The sequence below is a fragment of the Lissotriton vulgaris genome, chromosome 12 (assembly GCF_964263255.1).
Source record: "Lissotriton vulgaris chromosome 12, aLisVul1.2, whole genome shotgun sequence".
Classification (NCBI taxonomy): domain Eukaryota; kingdom Metazoa; phylum Chordata; class Amphibia; order Caudata; family Salamandridae; genus Lissotriton; species Lissotriton vulgaris.
In genome coordinates, this window is record NC_141700.1 from 76,959,111 (window position 1) to 76,977,029 (window position 17,919).

The following is a 17,919-nucleotide window of genomic DNA, read 5'->3' on the forward strand; positions in this document are numbered from 1 at the left end:
CATGCCACTAGGCAATCTCCAGGGAAGGAGAAGGACAGTGCCAGATCTTAGTAGATACTGTGCTTTCCTGCTTTCTCCCACTCACACAATGTAGTGCAGCCGCTCTGACTGCTGCGCAGCGTTGTATAAATTGCAAAAAACACTGTTGATGGACATAATGTAGAACAATGTCATACATTCACCCCAGTACAAGGATCTGGGCCTAAATCCATCGTTTTTTTGCACTCCACACCACCCTGGGTTAGACACTGGCTATATGCAAATCAGCTCTGGCCCTGTGCCTGGAGTAGGAATAGTAAATGATATTATTCCTAAGTCTAGCGCGTCACCTAGTGCAAGTCGTTGTAATGACTTGCGATGTAAATGCATCGAGTACTAACAACACAGTCGTTGTAACGATTGTGTTATAAAAGCATGCGATGTAATGCATCGCCTTGTAATGTACCATAGTCTTTGTGCCTAACTTACAATCCCAATTCAGGCCAGTGAAATACCCATCAATGCTGCAGCAGGTGCAGTGGAACCGAGGCCCTAAGGCCAGGGGGTCCTGTGAAACCATCTGTAGTGCTATATTTATCTACTCAACGAGCAGGTCAGGCGCTCGATTTTCTTTCTTTGCACAACTGTCTATGGGACCTTTGCTGCATCAATGAGTCAGTGGCAATGAGCATTTGGAATCAAATTCTAGACGAATGTCAAACCTGCAATGAAAACAGAGCAGACTTTTCGGAGGCTGCCTGTGGATTCATTATTAAGAGAGTGAAGGTAATCTGACAATTGATTGGCCTGCCAAAGCACAATGTGACCGCTACCTTTGGTTTCTTGTCTTTAACGCCTTAACCGTGGTGGCAATTCCGCGGTGGCAATTGGGCGGGGCTGCGACGGCCAACGGTCGTTCGCAGCACCAGGGAGGGAGTGCTCCTGTCGGCCATTGGCCGACGGGAGCACGGAACAGGTTAATGTTTTGCGTTGTTTACAGATAGTTGTTGTATTTTTTTTATATATATTCAATGTAATTCCATGTAAATATATGTGAAGTTAAGAATAGTAAATCTATACTTAACTACATACATTTATCTTCATGGCATTATGAAATTCGTCATTTGTTCCCAGTATTTTGAGGTATGGAACCAGAATATTGCAGCCACTATATCATCACATCGAAGAATTGTGTCCTAAATATAATTTACATAAAAATTATCCAGTTGAAGTTAATAGAAAATGTATACATTTGTAATCAAAGAGACAATACTTTTATAAATGACATTTAGGACACTATATTTTTGTCAGACCATATATGGCATACAATTTCTTTTGACTAGTCGATATTTTGTCCTCTGTATTATGACATATGCCCCCTTACTCTCTTCTAAACCCTAAACTTTCATGTCATCTCTTCTCTTTCCACAGATTTTACTCCAGTCTCCCTCACACATTGTACTGATCTCTGTCTAACTCCCTTCCATTTCTTCATTCCAACTTACTCCACTCAGTATTTCCCCCTTTCAACACTTCGGAAACACTTTGCTCCACAAATATTTTCACTTCAGCCGCTGCCACTCCCACCTTTGTAGCCTGACCCTACTATCTCTAGTATACCCTTCAAGCAGATGTGGCAGTTCCCACTTTGAAAGACCCTCACAATAAAGGTCATGTGCTTATCCCTGCACTCTCTCTAAGGACCTCACATGTCCTTGTTCTGCAGCATCGTTAAAATATCTAAAGTGCTTGCTTTTTCATCCTGAAGTGACTCAAACACTACATCCAATGGAAGACCACCCCTCTCCAGTTCATTACAGACACTTGGGTTTAATACAAGCCTCTTGTGCTGCCAGTGCATTACTTTTTCCACATGGTTGTGTCTGTTTATTCATAAGCTCCTCTAACCATAACTACCTTTATCCCCTCTTCATCTTTCTCAATTCTTCACTACGTTTACTGCAATTCAGGACTAGCACAGTTGTAAAATGACAATAGCCTTTTAGCACTCCAGGCGCAGTATTACAGCTTTGAATTGTTCAAATACCGACCAAACCAACCTGAAATGAATAAAAGACTTTGCTGTAGAAATGGCAAAAGACTGTGACCTAGATGTAGGTAATAGCAATTTACCGAATGGTAAATACCGAATTTTACAGATTCGGTATTCACTATTCGGTAATTGCTATGTAGGTAAAATAATCGGTAAAAATACCGATTCTGTAAGATTCGGTAATTACCGATTCTGTAATTACAGAATCGGTATTTGCCATTGATTCCTATGGGCCTTGAAGCCCATAGGAATCAATGGCAAATACCGATTCTGTAATTACAGAATCGGTAAAATTACCGATTTTGCAAGGGTGACAGGGTGTCACTTTGACACCCTGTTGCACCCCTGTTTCTGGCTTGTGTGCCATGTGATGTGCATGTACGTGGCGTGCTACGACCTACGGATACGCGGGAGAACTGTTTTTGTGAAACAACTATGTTTGAAACTATGTTTGAAACATGTTGACTCACCCTCACATTCACTCCTTACCCTTTCACTCACACTCCTACACGACACATAGTCATCTCACAACAACAGTGCTCCCGCGTATCTGTAGGTCGTAGCACGCCCCGTCCCGTAGAGGGGAGGGAAGACCCCTATGATGAAGTGATGAAGCATGACACCAAGGGTCCTTTTGCTGTGTGAGGGGTATTTAAAAACACTGTGTGTATTACCCACCATTGTATGAAGCATACCCAACCTGGGAGGACACGGCCTTTGAAACTGTTTGCATCTTTGTGGTTAAATGATTATAGACTACAGGAGGACGTATCCACCTCCACTACTAGTGATAAGTAGAACCACTCTGCTCCCCCCTTGTTCTTTTCTTCCTTACTTGTATGTCCAGCAGTCTAGCATCAGTTTGTACATCTCATCTGGGCAGTTGGCCGGGCAGTCCAATCTTTTATTCTGGTCGATGAACGCCATTACCTCCGGGCCTTTCAGTTTCTGCCAGGACAAAAAAACAGCAGTCATCTGGAGCCCATACCACATATATGCTCACAAGTTATTCGGTGTAATTGCTGGCTTTCTATCAGTTTGGTGAATTTAGTAGAATTTAAAACTGCTATGTTCCCAGGGTTTGGGAAGAGAGTCGGATTTAGTATGACAAAGCCAACTCTTGGTATACTAAACTACATAGCAACAGCACCTGAAGGCCTGGATGAAAGATGGCAAGAAGTTCATGCTCTGTAAATATGCAGGGGCAGATTTATGTTAACTGGCGCATCCCCAGGGATGCGCCAGTTAATGTGCGCCACAGTGCGCCACAGCTACGCCACCCATGGTGCGCCGCATTTACAATGCGGCGCACCATGGTGCAAAAACGGCACAGATGCGTGACGCATCTGTGTCGGAAATGTGGCGCATTGCTGGAGTTGCGTCGCAAGCGCGACGCAGCTCCAGCAAGGCTCGGGGGTGCCCCATCTTCACAATGCTGCGTCAAGACCTACGCCTGCTTCAAGCAGGCGCACGGTTTTGACGCAGCATTGGCCTGAAAGTGACTGAGTGAAATCTCATAGATTTCACTCAACCACTTTCAGGAGGCGTTCCTGCACAGGAACACCCCCCCTGCGCAGGAATGCATCCTTATGGCGCAGGGCTTTACAACGTGACGCATCTCCTAGATGCGTCACGTTGTAAATAGGGCGCATTGTTTGCGCCGCCGTTGCGTCAAATAAAGTGACGCAATTGCGGCGCAAAGAGGCGCAAGGGCATCATAAATCTGCCCCAATCGTCCAACCCTATTCTCTTCTTAAAATGTAATCTTGAGTGATTATGCACTTGTATTTATGTCACTCTAACCACTAGCATTTATAGTAGACTTTTGTACATACTACCATTCTTATGTGAATATAGATTTTTTCTGTTTGCATGTTTTATGTAACTTATGTACTTTGAAGTCCTTATGTAATGTAACTGGTCCTTTTGTAACGCGCTCTGACACCTTCGGGTAAAGTTCGCGCTATATAAAATCGCACTTAATAAACGCTTCCAATAATGGGGGTGGGGGGGTTAAGCAGCAGTATTAGGGTGCTTCCTAGTGGTGGTTTGCCAGTACTGCAAGAAGAGCGAAATTGATTCAAGTTAGGCGCTCCCCAGCAGGCAATATTGTATTTAGCTTGGAACCCTGAAATTCCTTGGTCTTTCCCCGAAGGGACGACAATCCAGCCCTTTTAAAAGCAGGATTCTGCCTGAGAGAGTGCTAACATTCAAGAAATGCAATAGCTAGTAAAGAAGAGAGGTTTGCAGACCTGCAGCTGGTTTTTATCTTGGCTTAAAAGAAGACCGACGTGTAGTATGAACTAAGACGTAAGACGAGGTTTGGTGCTGATTTTAATGATAATATTAAAGATATACAACTATTACTGTTTGCTAAACTTCTTTCCCGCTTGTCTTCCCGGTTCTTTACAGCTGACAACTGAATGCCTGCCCACTATTTCTTGGTTCAGTTTTGCACACCATCTATCATTGTATTTCATGGAAAAAATGAAAGTTCTTAGACACACGTAAGCATGAAATTAAATCGTTGTAAAAACTGATGCAAATTGTTGGCGGCCTGGAGATGTCAGGTGAGAAGATATTGGATGGTAAATAGTGCAGTTATGACCCAGGCTTCACTGCCCAATTGTTTGCACACGTGTACAGGGCCTTGTGTTCTTTAAGCAACAAATAACATTTCTTTTTGAGAAGATGTTCCAATAACATCTATACTGCTCACTCCTCTCAGCCAATCACATTGTTTGTGATTAAATGAAAATCAGCTGATCTAGCCAATGTTGGCTTCTGCCGACAGTTTGCGCAGACTCCCCCATTTTCCAGGAGTCACAGAATCCCAAGGAATATGCGTCATAAACCTACGCTATTCCTTGATTTTTAGGCGTACCCCTATTCCACGAAACGTACTCCTGATGATGGACGGTATGCAGGTGTAAGTCATGCAGAAAAATGCATTTGCACGTTTTACCTCTTCCCTTTTTCTTCGAATGGAAAACATTGCTCTATTTTTTTGTTTAACTTTGTTTTTATTAATTTTAGAACAAATTTGCAGTTCACATTGCATTGTTTTGTTTCCTTGCTTTGATCAACATTGTAAATACAAGACAGGTCATGGCCTTACAGAAATAGCTCGCTCAGTATCTTCATACTCGCGGCCGATATTAACCGTTATAGTGTTCTTTGTCCAGCAATCGGTTCTGGAAAACATTGCTCTATGTGTGAAACGCCCTTCCTACACCCCAGAAAAGATGAGGTCTTTGGGTTCCGTTCCGCCCTGCTTACATTCTTACGACACATTTTGTAAGATTCCGGGGCCTTATTTATGAAGGCCTTGCACCGCCGGTGCGTGACTTTTAACATGGGAAAAAAGTGACGCACGGTGGCGCAAGGCCTTCATAAATAAGGCCCCCGGTGCGGTTGAGCCTGGGCAGGGAGGCCCTTTCCGTGATCCATCGCTCCCCGGTCATCCATGCCTCAGACGGCCTTGAACGGGTCAGGCAGAGCCGGGAGGACCGGGTGGGAGACCTGGATGATGATGAATGGAGCGAGGACTGCACGGCACCCGAGAGCTGGCGAGTTGCATATGGCTCAATTTGGCTACTTACATGTGACCTACCTCACCCTGCAGCGCTTACAGCACCTCTTCTCTGATGCCCCTGCCACCTGCGCAAGATGTGTGCTTCCAGCAGCAGATTTTTCCCGCGTAGCATGGGACTGTCCAGTGTTGAAGCACTTCCGGGAGGGAGCGTGTTGGGTTCTTTACTCTGTCCTAGGCCGTTCCTTCGAATTCACTCCCCCTATTGTGCTGCTGGGGCTGGTGGAGGAATTGGGGGACTTCGGGCTGAGCGGGTCTTTGTGGGGGTGGTCTGTTTGGCGCTAACTTGGAAGCAGCACGCATCCCCGACCATTAGGTGCCGGGTTGGACTGGTGCACACACAAGGAGAGCCCGGTTTTTGAGGCCCATGGCTGTCCTCAGAAGCACAACCGAATATGGGAGGTGTGGTGTAGCTACAACGGACTGTCGATATGATTCTGTACTGTCTCACGATATTGATGTCTGACCTTCCTGTATTGCTGTACATACACAGTTTTCCCTTTTGCTCTGTGATACTATGGGGCCTATTAGCAGTGCTGGGACCGGCTGCCAGTGGTGCGGCGGTCCCGCACCGGCAATTAGGATGCCACCGGCACAGTGGCGGTGGCATCCCGCATACATTGAATTGTGGCGGGCGGTGCTGGAAGCAGCATTCGCCACAATGCAATATATGCATGTCTCGCATTTGCATGCACAATGTGGCAGGCACCACCTTGTACCACCCCCCCAACACCCTGGGGGCCCGCAATGGGCATCCAAAGAAAAAAACACACTTCTCCGCCATCATAGTAATATGGATGGTAGTGCCTGCAAGGCACCGCCACCATATTGCTGTGCTTTTCCGCCCGGTAGGCAATCGGATTGCCTACCGGCAGAAAACCGGCAGACAGGTCTCACCACCATCTTAATGTGGCGGGGCGGAAAAGTCATACAGGCGTTAACTTTTGGCGGGCGGATCGCCACCGCCTTACGGGCGGTGGAGATCCACCCGCTATACTAATCACCCCCTATGTGTCTTGCTGCAAAACTTACAATAAAGTTGGTTATTAAAAAAAATATTACGGAAAGGTTTGCATCAGTGATGGATAAAGTTACAAAGAAGGTATGTAAATCCAAAGGATGGGACAGCTTGGTGGGTGTTCACCACACTCCGGCAGCCACTGGTGCTCTACCCTTTAGGAACACAAACAGTGCTGAGCCTGGGCAACAAGATACAAGTGCCCAATGCACATACAGGCCACTGTTTAGCCTCTTGCTTCAAACATCGCCATCCTCTCCTCTCAATGGACACAGAAAACATGAAAAACTCCAACTGATCTGAAGTTGTTTCATGCCCCTTGAAACAGGCTACTTTCACAATGTTGCAGGCAAAGAAAGTGAGTCGTTTAAGCCCTGACTTAAAAAAATCCGGGCATTCGCCACTGTGACCCAACAACATTTTGTTGGATGCAGTGATGTGTCAACAAGGAGCCAAACTTGCCTTCCATCAGAGAAACCGCAATGACAGCAGTTCTCCTGGAGGCACAGAGATCACCACTCTGTCCAATGGAGTGTCCTTTCAGCAGGTATGGAAGGGTGCTGGAAGAAAGTATGCAAGAAAATGGTCTGATTGACGTAAAAGTCCGAAATAACTTCCATTGAAAATGTAGCGCTTCCCCAAACTTTAAATGAGGCAGAGAAGCTGGGGATCTGGCGGTGTACAGCCTATTAACATCAGAGCACCGACTCCATCCAACACTAAATGAGGCCCCAACTCTATCCTTTGTTTTTAGCTTCAGTCTAAACATAAAAAAAATGCACTAGGTACATGAGGCCCATTTTTAAGGGCATTTCACTTTATAAGCAAAGCTATTCAAGTTTGTAACACAAAGTTCAAACAGTGAAGTTAAAGATTAATGGATCGGATTTAAAGTATGGATGTACTGACGCTTTCATCAGGTTGGCGGAGGACATTACATCAGCTTTAAAATGGAGAGAGTGCTGATCTCTGTGTCTTCAGAAAAAAAGAACTGCTGTCAAGGTGGTTCCTATGATGGAAAAGTAAGTTTGGTGAGTGACCACCATCTTTCAGGCAACCTCACAACAAACTTTTCTGGTTTTGAAAAACAAACTTCCAAATGCAGGAGTTTGATATTGAAAAATGAAAAACTAATGACCCCCACACATTGAGATTTTTCTCCCAGGATGTAAGAGTACATTCTTTTGTCCGGTACAAGATACAGACAGATAAAAAAATAAATGAGACCTTCTGCCCTAAATTGGCCGCTGTAGTAAGCTTTCGAACTAAAGGGACAATGTAACACTTCCATTGGAAAGATGAGGGTCTTCACGACTCATAATAGAGCGGACACACAGAGTGTGATGGACGGATGTATGACGTTACAACACAGGCTATTACAACGCCTGCCTTTACAACGCGGTTTTTACATCGCATACCTTTACAACGCATAGAGCTTAGAGGTGCTGGATAGTGAAAAGTTTAATTTTCTATTCCAACTCCAGTCCCCGTGGACACTAGGGAAGGTGTTGGATAGAAAATTAAACTTATTCCCTATCCTAGAGCGCCCCCCAGCACAATGCGTTGCAATGGTTTGCGTTGTAATGGTAGTGCGTTGTAAAAGTTTCGTTGTAAAGGCTGTTTACCGTGATAGACACCTAATGCGTAATAGGGCCCTAAAATCTTATTTTCAGTGGCATAGATGTTCACTGGTCATTCTCTGATTTGCATGTTTACGTTGCAGGATACTCACCTTTCTCGGGGATTCCTTCCTGGTGTATTTTGGCAGTCTTGTGAGAGCTCCGAAATATAGGAAATTCTTTATAAGATCTCCATAGGTTGGATTTATTTTAAAATAGGTGACCTGGCCTTTTTGATAGTGTAAAAGCCATACAAATCCTTAAAGAGTCTTATTTGGAATGTGTTGTGTCCTTCAATTCAAACCTCTCTATTTTGCCAGAGGATTTCAAGAAGTCATGGGCCCTGCTTTGTGCAGACCCTACAATACACACTTGTTACACTCACCTTGTATGGCTTGCCTCCATACGTGAAAGCCTCCCACATTGTAACGCCGTAACTCCACACGTCACTCTTGCTGGAGAATTTATGAAAGTTGATACATTCAGGGGCGTACCATTTAAGAGGCCATTTTCCTCCTGTCCGAGCCTGCAGTGGAACAGACAAAGAGACTGTGTGAAAGCGAGCAGACTACACTCTGAGAATCTGGCCACTGAATTATTGACACTAAGGTCCTGATTCACAAAGGTAAGCTTACACTTTTGTGTATATTTACTATTTTCTGGGTATTCACAGACTGCAAGTTTAATTTTACTAATAGTAATTTTACAACCGAGGAGCGTCCTCAGTCAGTGAGGAAAAGTCTGCACATAAAACCATAGGACAGGCCTAACTTTTTTGTGTGGACTCTCCGCAGCCGTAAAATTCCTGTTTTGCACTTATAGCACACCAGATATAATTCCCCCATAGCACTGGCTCAGATTTAACACTATACAAATCAATAACAATGCTAATAAATAAATAAAGATGTATTGAATTGTAAGCTGAGAAGCTAGTTATATTTTTTACTTTGCTGTCGAGTAGTGATGCTCATCACAGTAGAACTCATTCAAAACTCAGTTGCACAAATGCATATATCTTCTGTCATTCCGAATATCGCTAGTGTATTTTATTGCCCATGCTGCGGGCCTCCATGGCTTTAAAGCAAAAAAATGAACAGCCACTAGTGAGGCCTCAGATTAGTAGGTGACCAGCCCTGGAGGATTACAGTGAACAATACCATGGCTGAAGCTTGCTATCATGCGAACAAGTGCTGGAACGAATCTCTTTTTTGGGTCATTATCTCCAACCCCCCTACACATGGTGCAGGGTGTATCCAGATCAAGGTTAATCAAACCTGTGGATAGGAAACTTAGAGGGGGTCCAACTAAAGCTCAGATCGGGTCAACTAGAAGTCTGGTTGCGAGGAGGGAACTGGGGCCCTGCGGTCAGGATACAGGACATTCACTTCCTGACGAAGGAAATTCAACAGTAAGTGTGGGAAGAGCAGGAACACTCCAACAATGGCTTGAGAAGGAACAACTAGGATGGATTTAATCTGCCCGAGTCGTAAAGGAACATGTTAACACAGATTGTTATTTGATGATTGATAAATCAGAACCATATCAGCGTCTCAGAGATCTGTGGCCCTCCACTCAGTGTACAATACTGGAGATGCCGGGTCAATCTATGAGAAGTTGTAGGAAATGGGGTTGTCTGGGGAGTGAGCCCTGGTCAAGCAGCAACCACAATCCTTGTCAGGGTGAGGCACAAGCCAACCCTAAATTAACCTGTGCTCAACGTGCTGGTAGCTTGGCACAGAGCAGTCAGGCTTAACTTAGAGCAGAATATGTAAAGTATTTGTGCAATATTTTTAACAGTAATAAAGTGCAAACGCTACACAAAAAAGGATCCCACACCGGATTAGAAAAATAGAAAAATGTGTAAAGATTTTAATGAAAATAGCACCAAAAAACACAAAACGCCATCTGTGGATATCTGGTTGTGCTGGACCGTGTCAAAGTCACAAGTTTGGGCCAATGGTGATGAAGAGCAGGTCAGCTATAGTCACCAGATTAGTCTCGCTGAGAGTTTACCTTCTCAAATCAGCTCCATGAGTCCCAATCATGCTGGAGAGGACTGCGAGGAGCATGAAATGCGTCACAGGAGGCTGCCAGAGTAGCGCAAATGGAAGGCCAGGCGTTGTGTATGGTTGATGCTGTAGAGCGAATCCTGTAGTCATCGCGGACGGGCGTGGCTGGAGCTTCGCATTGGCGCTCCCGTGAGCAGTTGATGCTGTAACTAGACGTGGTGGCTGCTGAAGCTTCGTGTTCAATGGCGACCCAGGTGGTGAGGTCCTGGCATGTACAGGCTCGTTCGTGGTCGCAAATATCACAAATACTTCAATACAGCACTCTGAGGCCACAGCAAGGGTCAAGGCCCTGAGGGCAGTGTTTAATTTAGCTGGTGGGTTCCAGTGCTCAGCACCAGCACTTAATTGTCAACACTGGCACTTATGACAGATTACCACACGGTGGCGCGGTCTGTCTAATTTACAGATGAGCACTATAACAGTTTTGAATTAATTTATTATACTTTAAAAATGACTAATATCTGTCTCCCAAGCCATTATTATAGCTTTGGGGGCTTGGAATAGTCAAAATTGTCACACTAGTAGGAGTGTGATGCTACTATTTGTGTTGGTGCTGTCATTGCCAGAGATCATTACATAACAATGGGGAAACCCAGTAGACTGTAGGACCAGGGTGAGAATTGGTACAGAACACAGTTGGTCCCAACAGGAATTATTCAGGTCATGTATTACCTTGTACCTGATATCATGAATTACAAGACACCTTAATAAATTAATTTCAAGATATTTTATAAGGAATATCAAGTAATTAGATCAAAACACATTAAATCAGCAAATGTTGGTAAATATGGGGCTAATTTTGATCATTTTGCTAAAAAGCTCCTACGTCAGGTAGATAATTAATTCCTGAAGCACTGGCATAAAGTTGGTGTGTGTTTATGTTTGCAAATATGCTTTTATACATTTTAATTGAGCACATAATTACAGTGGCGGTTCCTCTATGGGGCGTTTGGGCACCGCCCTCCTGCTTTCTCGCCATGCGAGAAGGCAGAAACAAATGGTAGTTATTAACTACCATTTGTTTCTGCCTTCTCGCACGGCGAGAAAGCAGAAGTACCTGATGGGGGGTGGGCGGTGTTTCTCGAGGGCAGGGGGGAGTGGCTTGCCCACTGTTGTTAATACTGCCTGTTTGGGCAGCCTGAGGCCGCCCAAGCAGTCAGTATGAAGAACAGTGGGCAAGCCACTGCCCCCTGCCCTCGAGAAACTCCGCCCACTCTCCCTGTTCTCTCTGTATGCTGCAGCATACAGAGAGAAAATGACGCTGGTGGGGCAGCGGCCTGACCATTCACAGCGCTGCGCTGTGGTGGAGGGGAGGGAGGCTGCCTGCAGGCCTTCCTGTCTGATGATGTGCACTGCTTCAGGAATTGAAAAACAGGACGGCGGGAGTTGTGGAGTCTCCGGAACGGTAAGTTTAAACTTTCCTTTTTTTAATATCTTTTTTTTCCTCTTAAACCCCTCCCGCCTCCTCCCTCATCCCCTTCGGGGCGCGACGACCCCATTTCCATCTCCCATCCGCCCGTAATGCCGGCTGCACTGGTGCTGTATATGTGAGAGCTAAGCTGACCTTGGGGTCATGATGTCTGTGTGAGGAGTGTGTCTAATGCACAGTGCCATGGAGATAGATGCTTCCCCCTCCCCCCCACACACCACCACCACCACCACACACACGGCGGGATCACAGGGGGGATGAAGTTTCATTTACGGACTTAGCAACTTTGGGGAAAAAGTAGGACTCCTCGTTCCCAATTAGCCCTACGTGTTCTGCTGCAGACCAGTGGTAGGCTAAAGTGAGCTGCCTGCTCAAGTGGTGGGCGTCACAGCTTGAAAAGAGAGGGAAGAAAGGGCCATATTCTTTCAAGTGAGCAGCAGTATTGTGTGAAAAACAACTGCCGCTATACTTAAGTAATAGCTTCCTCACCCCTAACTGCATGGGAAAGTGTATCGTCAGCTGTTAGTAACAGAAAGGCTTCTGCCATCATCATGAGAAATTTTGATAAAAATAAGACGTAGACTGAGTCCTATCCTACTGTCTGCATGACGTCACTGGAGTGCTTGGGTCCTCATGTGAACCCTTTTTTGAAGCGTTCTCAAATCAAAGGTGCCAATAATGTGCCCTGCATGCTGTGATTCCACCCCACCACGCAAGTTGTCCACGGCGTGCTTCGCAAGCAGTTTTACGCTCCGGGGCCCCGCCACATTGAAATGAGGCTCAGTGTTCGACAGGCGTCTAAGTTGGGAAAACTACCGGGCATTTACTGCTGTGAGTCGTCTTCATTTTTATTGTAAAATTGTTTACTGTCTCCTAAAAAAACGTTGTCCCCTGAGGTGTTTGGTTGAGAAGGTTTAAATGCACGTTTTTTTTTGCTCCTAGCTTCCTCCAGACACTTATCAAAGTATCTGTTCACTCGTCGTGGTTTTGGAGTGTGCCTGCCAGTACAGATGGAGCACTTTCAGGAAATATGCCCTCGGTGCTGGGGTTAGACAGAAACAAGCAAAGGGGCTAACTGGCTGCAAAATATCGCTAAATTAAAGAATCAAAGCGACAACGTGCGACGCTGATGACAATTGTAATATTTGCTGAAAGCCTCCCGTACATTTTGGGCATCTTGAATTGTAAAATGTCACGGTTTGCTCTGCCCAGGAAATAAAAACATAAAGAAAATCAAACGTGGAGACGAGCAGATGGTGGCTCAATTATGCTGGTCTTTGTCACTCGTATTTCATTAGGAGCGGAGGTCAGAGGCGAAATGCATGCCAACTGGTGATACTTGCCTCACAAGTGTTCCATAGCCCTGACCTACCTGCATGCTGGCACAGGACCTTTGCTATGAATGAACCCCAGAGCGTGTGCCGTTTGATGAGCTGAACATATTATATTTGAATTACAAGTCGTCATCGGGCTCCTCTCTGAGGAAGGGGCACTTTTTAAGAGCATTGTTATACTGTGTTCTATCCCCCTGTAGTGATGTGTTCTAATTTCTAGTAACATCTACTGACCTATTGCTTCATTACACTCAGTGTCTGCTGGCAGGATGCTTGGCAGGGGATGGATAGGTAGATGAGTGAAAGGGAGAGTCTCTAGAAGGATGGATGGATGAATGCATGAACAGATGAATGCAGAGGATGATGGAAAGAAACATGGATGAATTAATGGGGAGGATGATTGTGTGAATGATGTATGGGCTGAGTGTCCTTATGTCGGTTGGACTCGCTTGCTACAGTAAAATCCATGCCCAGCTTTGACGCCTCACTGCTTTGAAATGTGACCAGCCGCCACTGCATAATTAGTATAGAAATGCTGTACATAGCCACTGAACAATACTAAAGAGGATTATAGACTTTTTGGATGGTGGTTAAGATTTTGTAAGTGGAATGCAAGATGATTAGTTTATTTATTTATAACACTTATAAAGCGCGCTGATACCAATCGGTGTCCTGGCGCTGAAGTGGTAACTCCCTGAGATTGGACCTCCTGGGCTAGATGGTAAAGAGTCATGTTTTCAGGTTTTTCCTGAATGCCAACAGATTGGTGTTTAGTTTAAGGGTAAGGGGAAGGGAGTTCCATGCCTTAATAAATTTGAAAAAGAAACAGACCAAAAACACCAGTACTTTTATAGTATATCAGCGTTTGGATATCACAGGCAGTATCGTAGCATAGAGACCAGAACTGCCTATCCAGTGGTAGCCTACCACAGGCAATTGTTTATGAATGTGTTTAGGTAGATATGTTGGAGTTTGGCGTAGTGTTTACTGAACGCTATCTTATTATTTAAGAATAGTTTAAATTAAAAACGCAGTACAATTTACAGCACACTGCATTGCAAAATACAAATATTTGCCTCAAATTCTTCTACTCTGGGTTTCATTTTCAAGCGTAGGCCTTAGATCCGCCACTAAGGCGCTGATTACGAGTATCAGTGATAATTATCACACATGACAAATGACGGTACCACCAGGTACGTTATTTATCAGGTTCAATCAATACCACCTGTTATGAATTGTTGAGGAATAACATGCAGATTATGGGGTTTAACGCACCAAAATACACATGATGCGGTAAATACAGTATGATTTCCCCCATTACATTTTGGCAGGCTTGACCTTCTGAAATGTAACGAAGGCTGAATTATTTAACTCATTCGATATGTATCGGTTGCGTTAAATACCGAACAATTTATAATTCCACCCAGTACTTAAACAGGGGTTTACCCACTGGTCGGGAGGAACTGCTCCACTCACAATCAGGACCTTCGTGTTGTTGTCTGAAACACAAACAAATTTTGTATACAGGTGTTTTTTTAATGCAGGTTTTCTGATACAGAAAGAAGCTGTCTTTGGCTCACATTTGTTATCTGTTGCTGCCCTCTTGTGGCACTCAGTTATTCTTGTGGGTGCTGAAACCAGTAGACCTATACATTTGAAATGAGGATCTTATACGTGTGTCGAGGAAAGGGATAAAACAGGGAGAAGGGTGTCAGGTGTCTTCAGATGCATCAATGGATTCCTTTTAGTCGGCTGCATCGTCAAAGTAATGCAAACCCAGCAGCAAATCATGATTTGCTTTGGATATTTGCCTAATATAACGCAAAGTAGCAGTATTCGCAATTTTACGTCAAGGGGGGCATCCCAAAGTTGATAGGGTTTTACTGCAAACCTCTACCTATAAACATTTGTAAAGAGGGGTTTCTGCCAAAAAATGATGGGCCTCATTTATGAGGTTTTGCCGTAGGACAGCACCACAGGCCTTCCTGCTGGGCTGCCCTATGGCAAAATCAAACGGCAGGAATGCTCGTATCTATGTGCTATAGCGCATTCCTGTCCTTTTCCCTTGCACCAGCTCACAATAGGCTGCTGTGCGCCAATGCAGATGCCTTTGCACTATGGTGCAAGGGTGCCTGCGTTGAGGGGAGGAAGGGAAACCTTCCTGCACAAAAACAATCACAAGAGACTTTTTACTTTTTCATTCTGCAGCACACATAGAAACAGGAAAAAAGATATTTCTCCTTTTTGTGCCTCTCTAGTTTTTGGCGCTGCCTCTGAGTTACGATTTCTCGTAAATCTGGGGCTGTGTCAAAATACCATGGATGTTGCTGAGAACGCCCCTAGCAACACCCATTGCGCGCCCCTTTAACGCAGAAAACTCAGTTAAAGAGGACAATATTTACGAGGCAGCATTAAACCGAAAAAAGTGGCTTAGTGCTGCCTGGTAAATATGGAGCAGGCTCCTGCGCCACGGAACGTCACAAAAGAAATGCGTTACTTACCTGTAACTGCAGTTATCCAGTATTAGTGTCTTTCATAGATTCATATGCCTGAATCATTCCCCGTCGTCGAGACGGGAGCCTCCGGTATATAAAAAAGTAATGTCCTATAGACATACATATAAAGGAATAGGCCTAAGGATCTCACCTTAGTGTCCTATCTACGTCCTTATGTAAGAAGGACCAAAATAGAGTAGGCCCAAGGGTCCCACCTTGGTAGCCTATCTGTGTCCTTTTGTAAAAAGGACCAAAGTAAAGAGAACCAACCAATCAGCTACCACCTCCTTCTGGAACCTTCCTGTCAGGAGCCTCAGTCTCTCAGATTTTCGTACGCACCAAGCTAGGTAGGCGCAAACTTGTTAGAGAGATAGGTGAGTCCTTCCAGGGGAGGCGGGAGGGTGCATGTGAATCTATGAAAGACACTAATACTGGATAACTGCAGTTACAGGTAAGTAAAACATTTCTTATCCAGTATTTGGGTGTCTTTCATAGATTCACATGCCTGAATCAGAGTAGCAAGCAATACATTATGCACATTCTGTGATGGTACATCATATATGAGTCTGTAGATAATACATATCATGCAACTGCAAACCACCAACATGCAATGTCATGTAAATTCTATGAAAAAAGAAATGTGCATACCAGTAAAGGATGGAGGGATGTAAGAAGGCTCACCTCACTGGAACAGATGGCGAAGCACTGCTCTCCCCACTGCTGCATCCTTCGTCAGCTCAGTATCCAAGCAGTAGTGCCTGGTGAAGGTGTGCGGGGACTTCCAGGTCGCCGCTCTACAGATGTCCAGTACCGGCACTCCAGCAAATAGTGCCGCGGACGTGGACATGGCTCTTGTCGAATGAGCTTTGACTCGTGCCTCCAAAGGCCGTCCGGCCTTGTCGTGACAAAAGGTGATCGCTGAAGAAATCCACCTTGAAATACTTTGTTTCGTCAGGGGCATACCTTTCCTTGGTCTACTAAAGGCAATGAAGAGTTGGGATGACTTTCTGAAGTGTTGTGTCTTGTCGATGTAGAATTTGAGACATCTCTTCAGATCTAATGAGTGCAGGGTTCTTTCGGCTGTAGTAGTTGGATTTGGGAAGAACGTCTTGAGCACCACTGGTTCGTTAAGGTGGAAGTCCGAGGGGACTTTTGGTATAAAGCGGGGGTTAGTTCGTAGAATGACCCTGTCCTCTCTGAATTGCCATAAAGGATCTTGGATTGAGAGAGCCTGCAGTTCACTGACTCTTCTGGCCGAGGTTAGGGCCAGGAGGAGGGCCATCTTCCATGAAAGGAATTTGATGTCCGCTTTATGGATGGGTTCGAAAGGGTGCTTCATTAGTTGGTGAAGGACCACGTTGAGGTGCCACGACGGAGGGATTGGTCTTGGTCTTGGAAATGATCTGAATAGACCTTTAAGGAATTGTTTTATAAGTCTGTCCGCCCACAGGGATGGACTCTTGGAAGTTCTTGTGAACCTGGATATTGCTGCTAGATGTACTTTGATGGATGCATGTGCAAGGCCTGATTGCGCCAGAAGCAGTAAATATGGTAGCAGCTGCTGTGGAGTGACATGGAAGGGGTGCAGGCCTTCAGCCACACACCAAACACAGAACCGTTTCCATTTTTGTGAGTAGGTCTTATTAGTGCTGTCAGCTCTAGCCTTTGCAAGGACGTCTCTACACTCCTGCGGGATGTTTAGGTGGCTGAATTTGCGGTATTCAGGAGCCAGGCTGACAACTTCAGAGGGCTCAGGTTCGGGTGGATAACCTGCCCTTGGGACATAGTGAGTAGGGCTGGATGGTGGTGTAGGCGAAGAGGTGGCCGGGCAGACAGGCGATGAAGTTCCGTGAACCAGTGCTGCCTCGGCCAGGATGGAGCGATGAGGATCAGAGTGCATGGTTCTGACTTCATTTTCCTGAGGACCCTGGGTATCAGTGGGAATGGCGGAAAGGCATAGGCGAACACGTTCCGCCATGCGATGGAAAATGCATTCCCGAGGGTTCCTGGTTGGTGATGCCTGCTTGCGAAGCTTGGGCATTTGGCGTTCTCTCTGGTGGCAAAGAGATCTATCTGCGGGGTCCCCCACTCCGCGAAGATATAGTCCAGCACCTCCATGTCCTGTTCCCATTCGTGGGACGGTGACCTCTCTCTACTCAGGGCGTCCGCCAAGACGTTGTCCTTGCCTGGGACGTATTCAGCTTTTAGTGTTATTCCATGCTCCAGAAGCCAATTCCAGACTCTCTGCGATTCTCGAGAGAGTGAAAGTGATCGCGTCCCTCCCTGTTTGTTTAGGTAGTGCATCGTCGTGGTGTTGTCTGTCCTGACGAG

At 45.4% G+C, this 17,919-nt stretch overlaps 1 protein-coding gene across 1 annotated transcript in view; it reads right to left on the reverse strand.

Moving 5' to 3' along the window:
• The window catches only part of ZAP70 (zeta chain of T cell receptor associated protein kinase 70), a 126,320-nt gene that overhangs the window by 8,562 nt on the left and 99,839 nt on the right, over nt 1-17,919 (reverse strand). Inside the window, exons 12-13 of the mRNA XM_086947209.1 lie at nt 8,647-8,787; nt 2,868-2,980 (exon numbers count right to left, since the gene is read on the reverse strand). Coding sequence (XP_086803335.1) covers nt 2,868-2,980; nt 8,647-8,787 — 254 coding nt within the window. The remainder of the gene's footprint in view (nt 1-2,867; nt 2,981-8,646; nt 8,788-17,919) is intronic.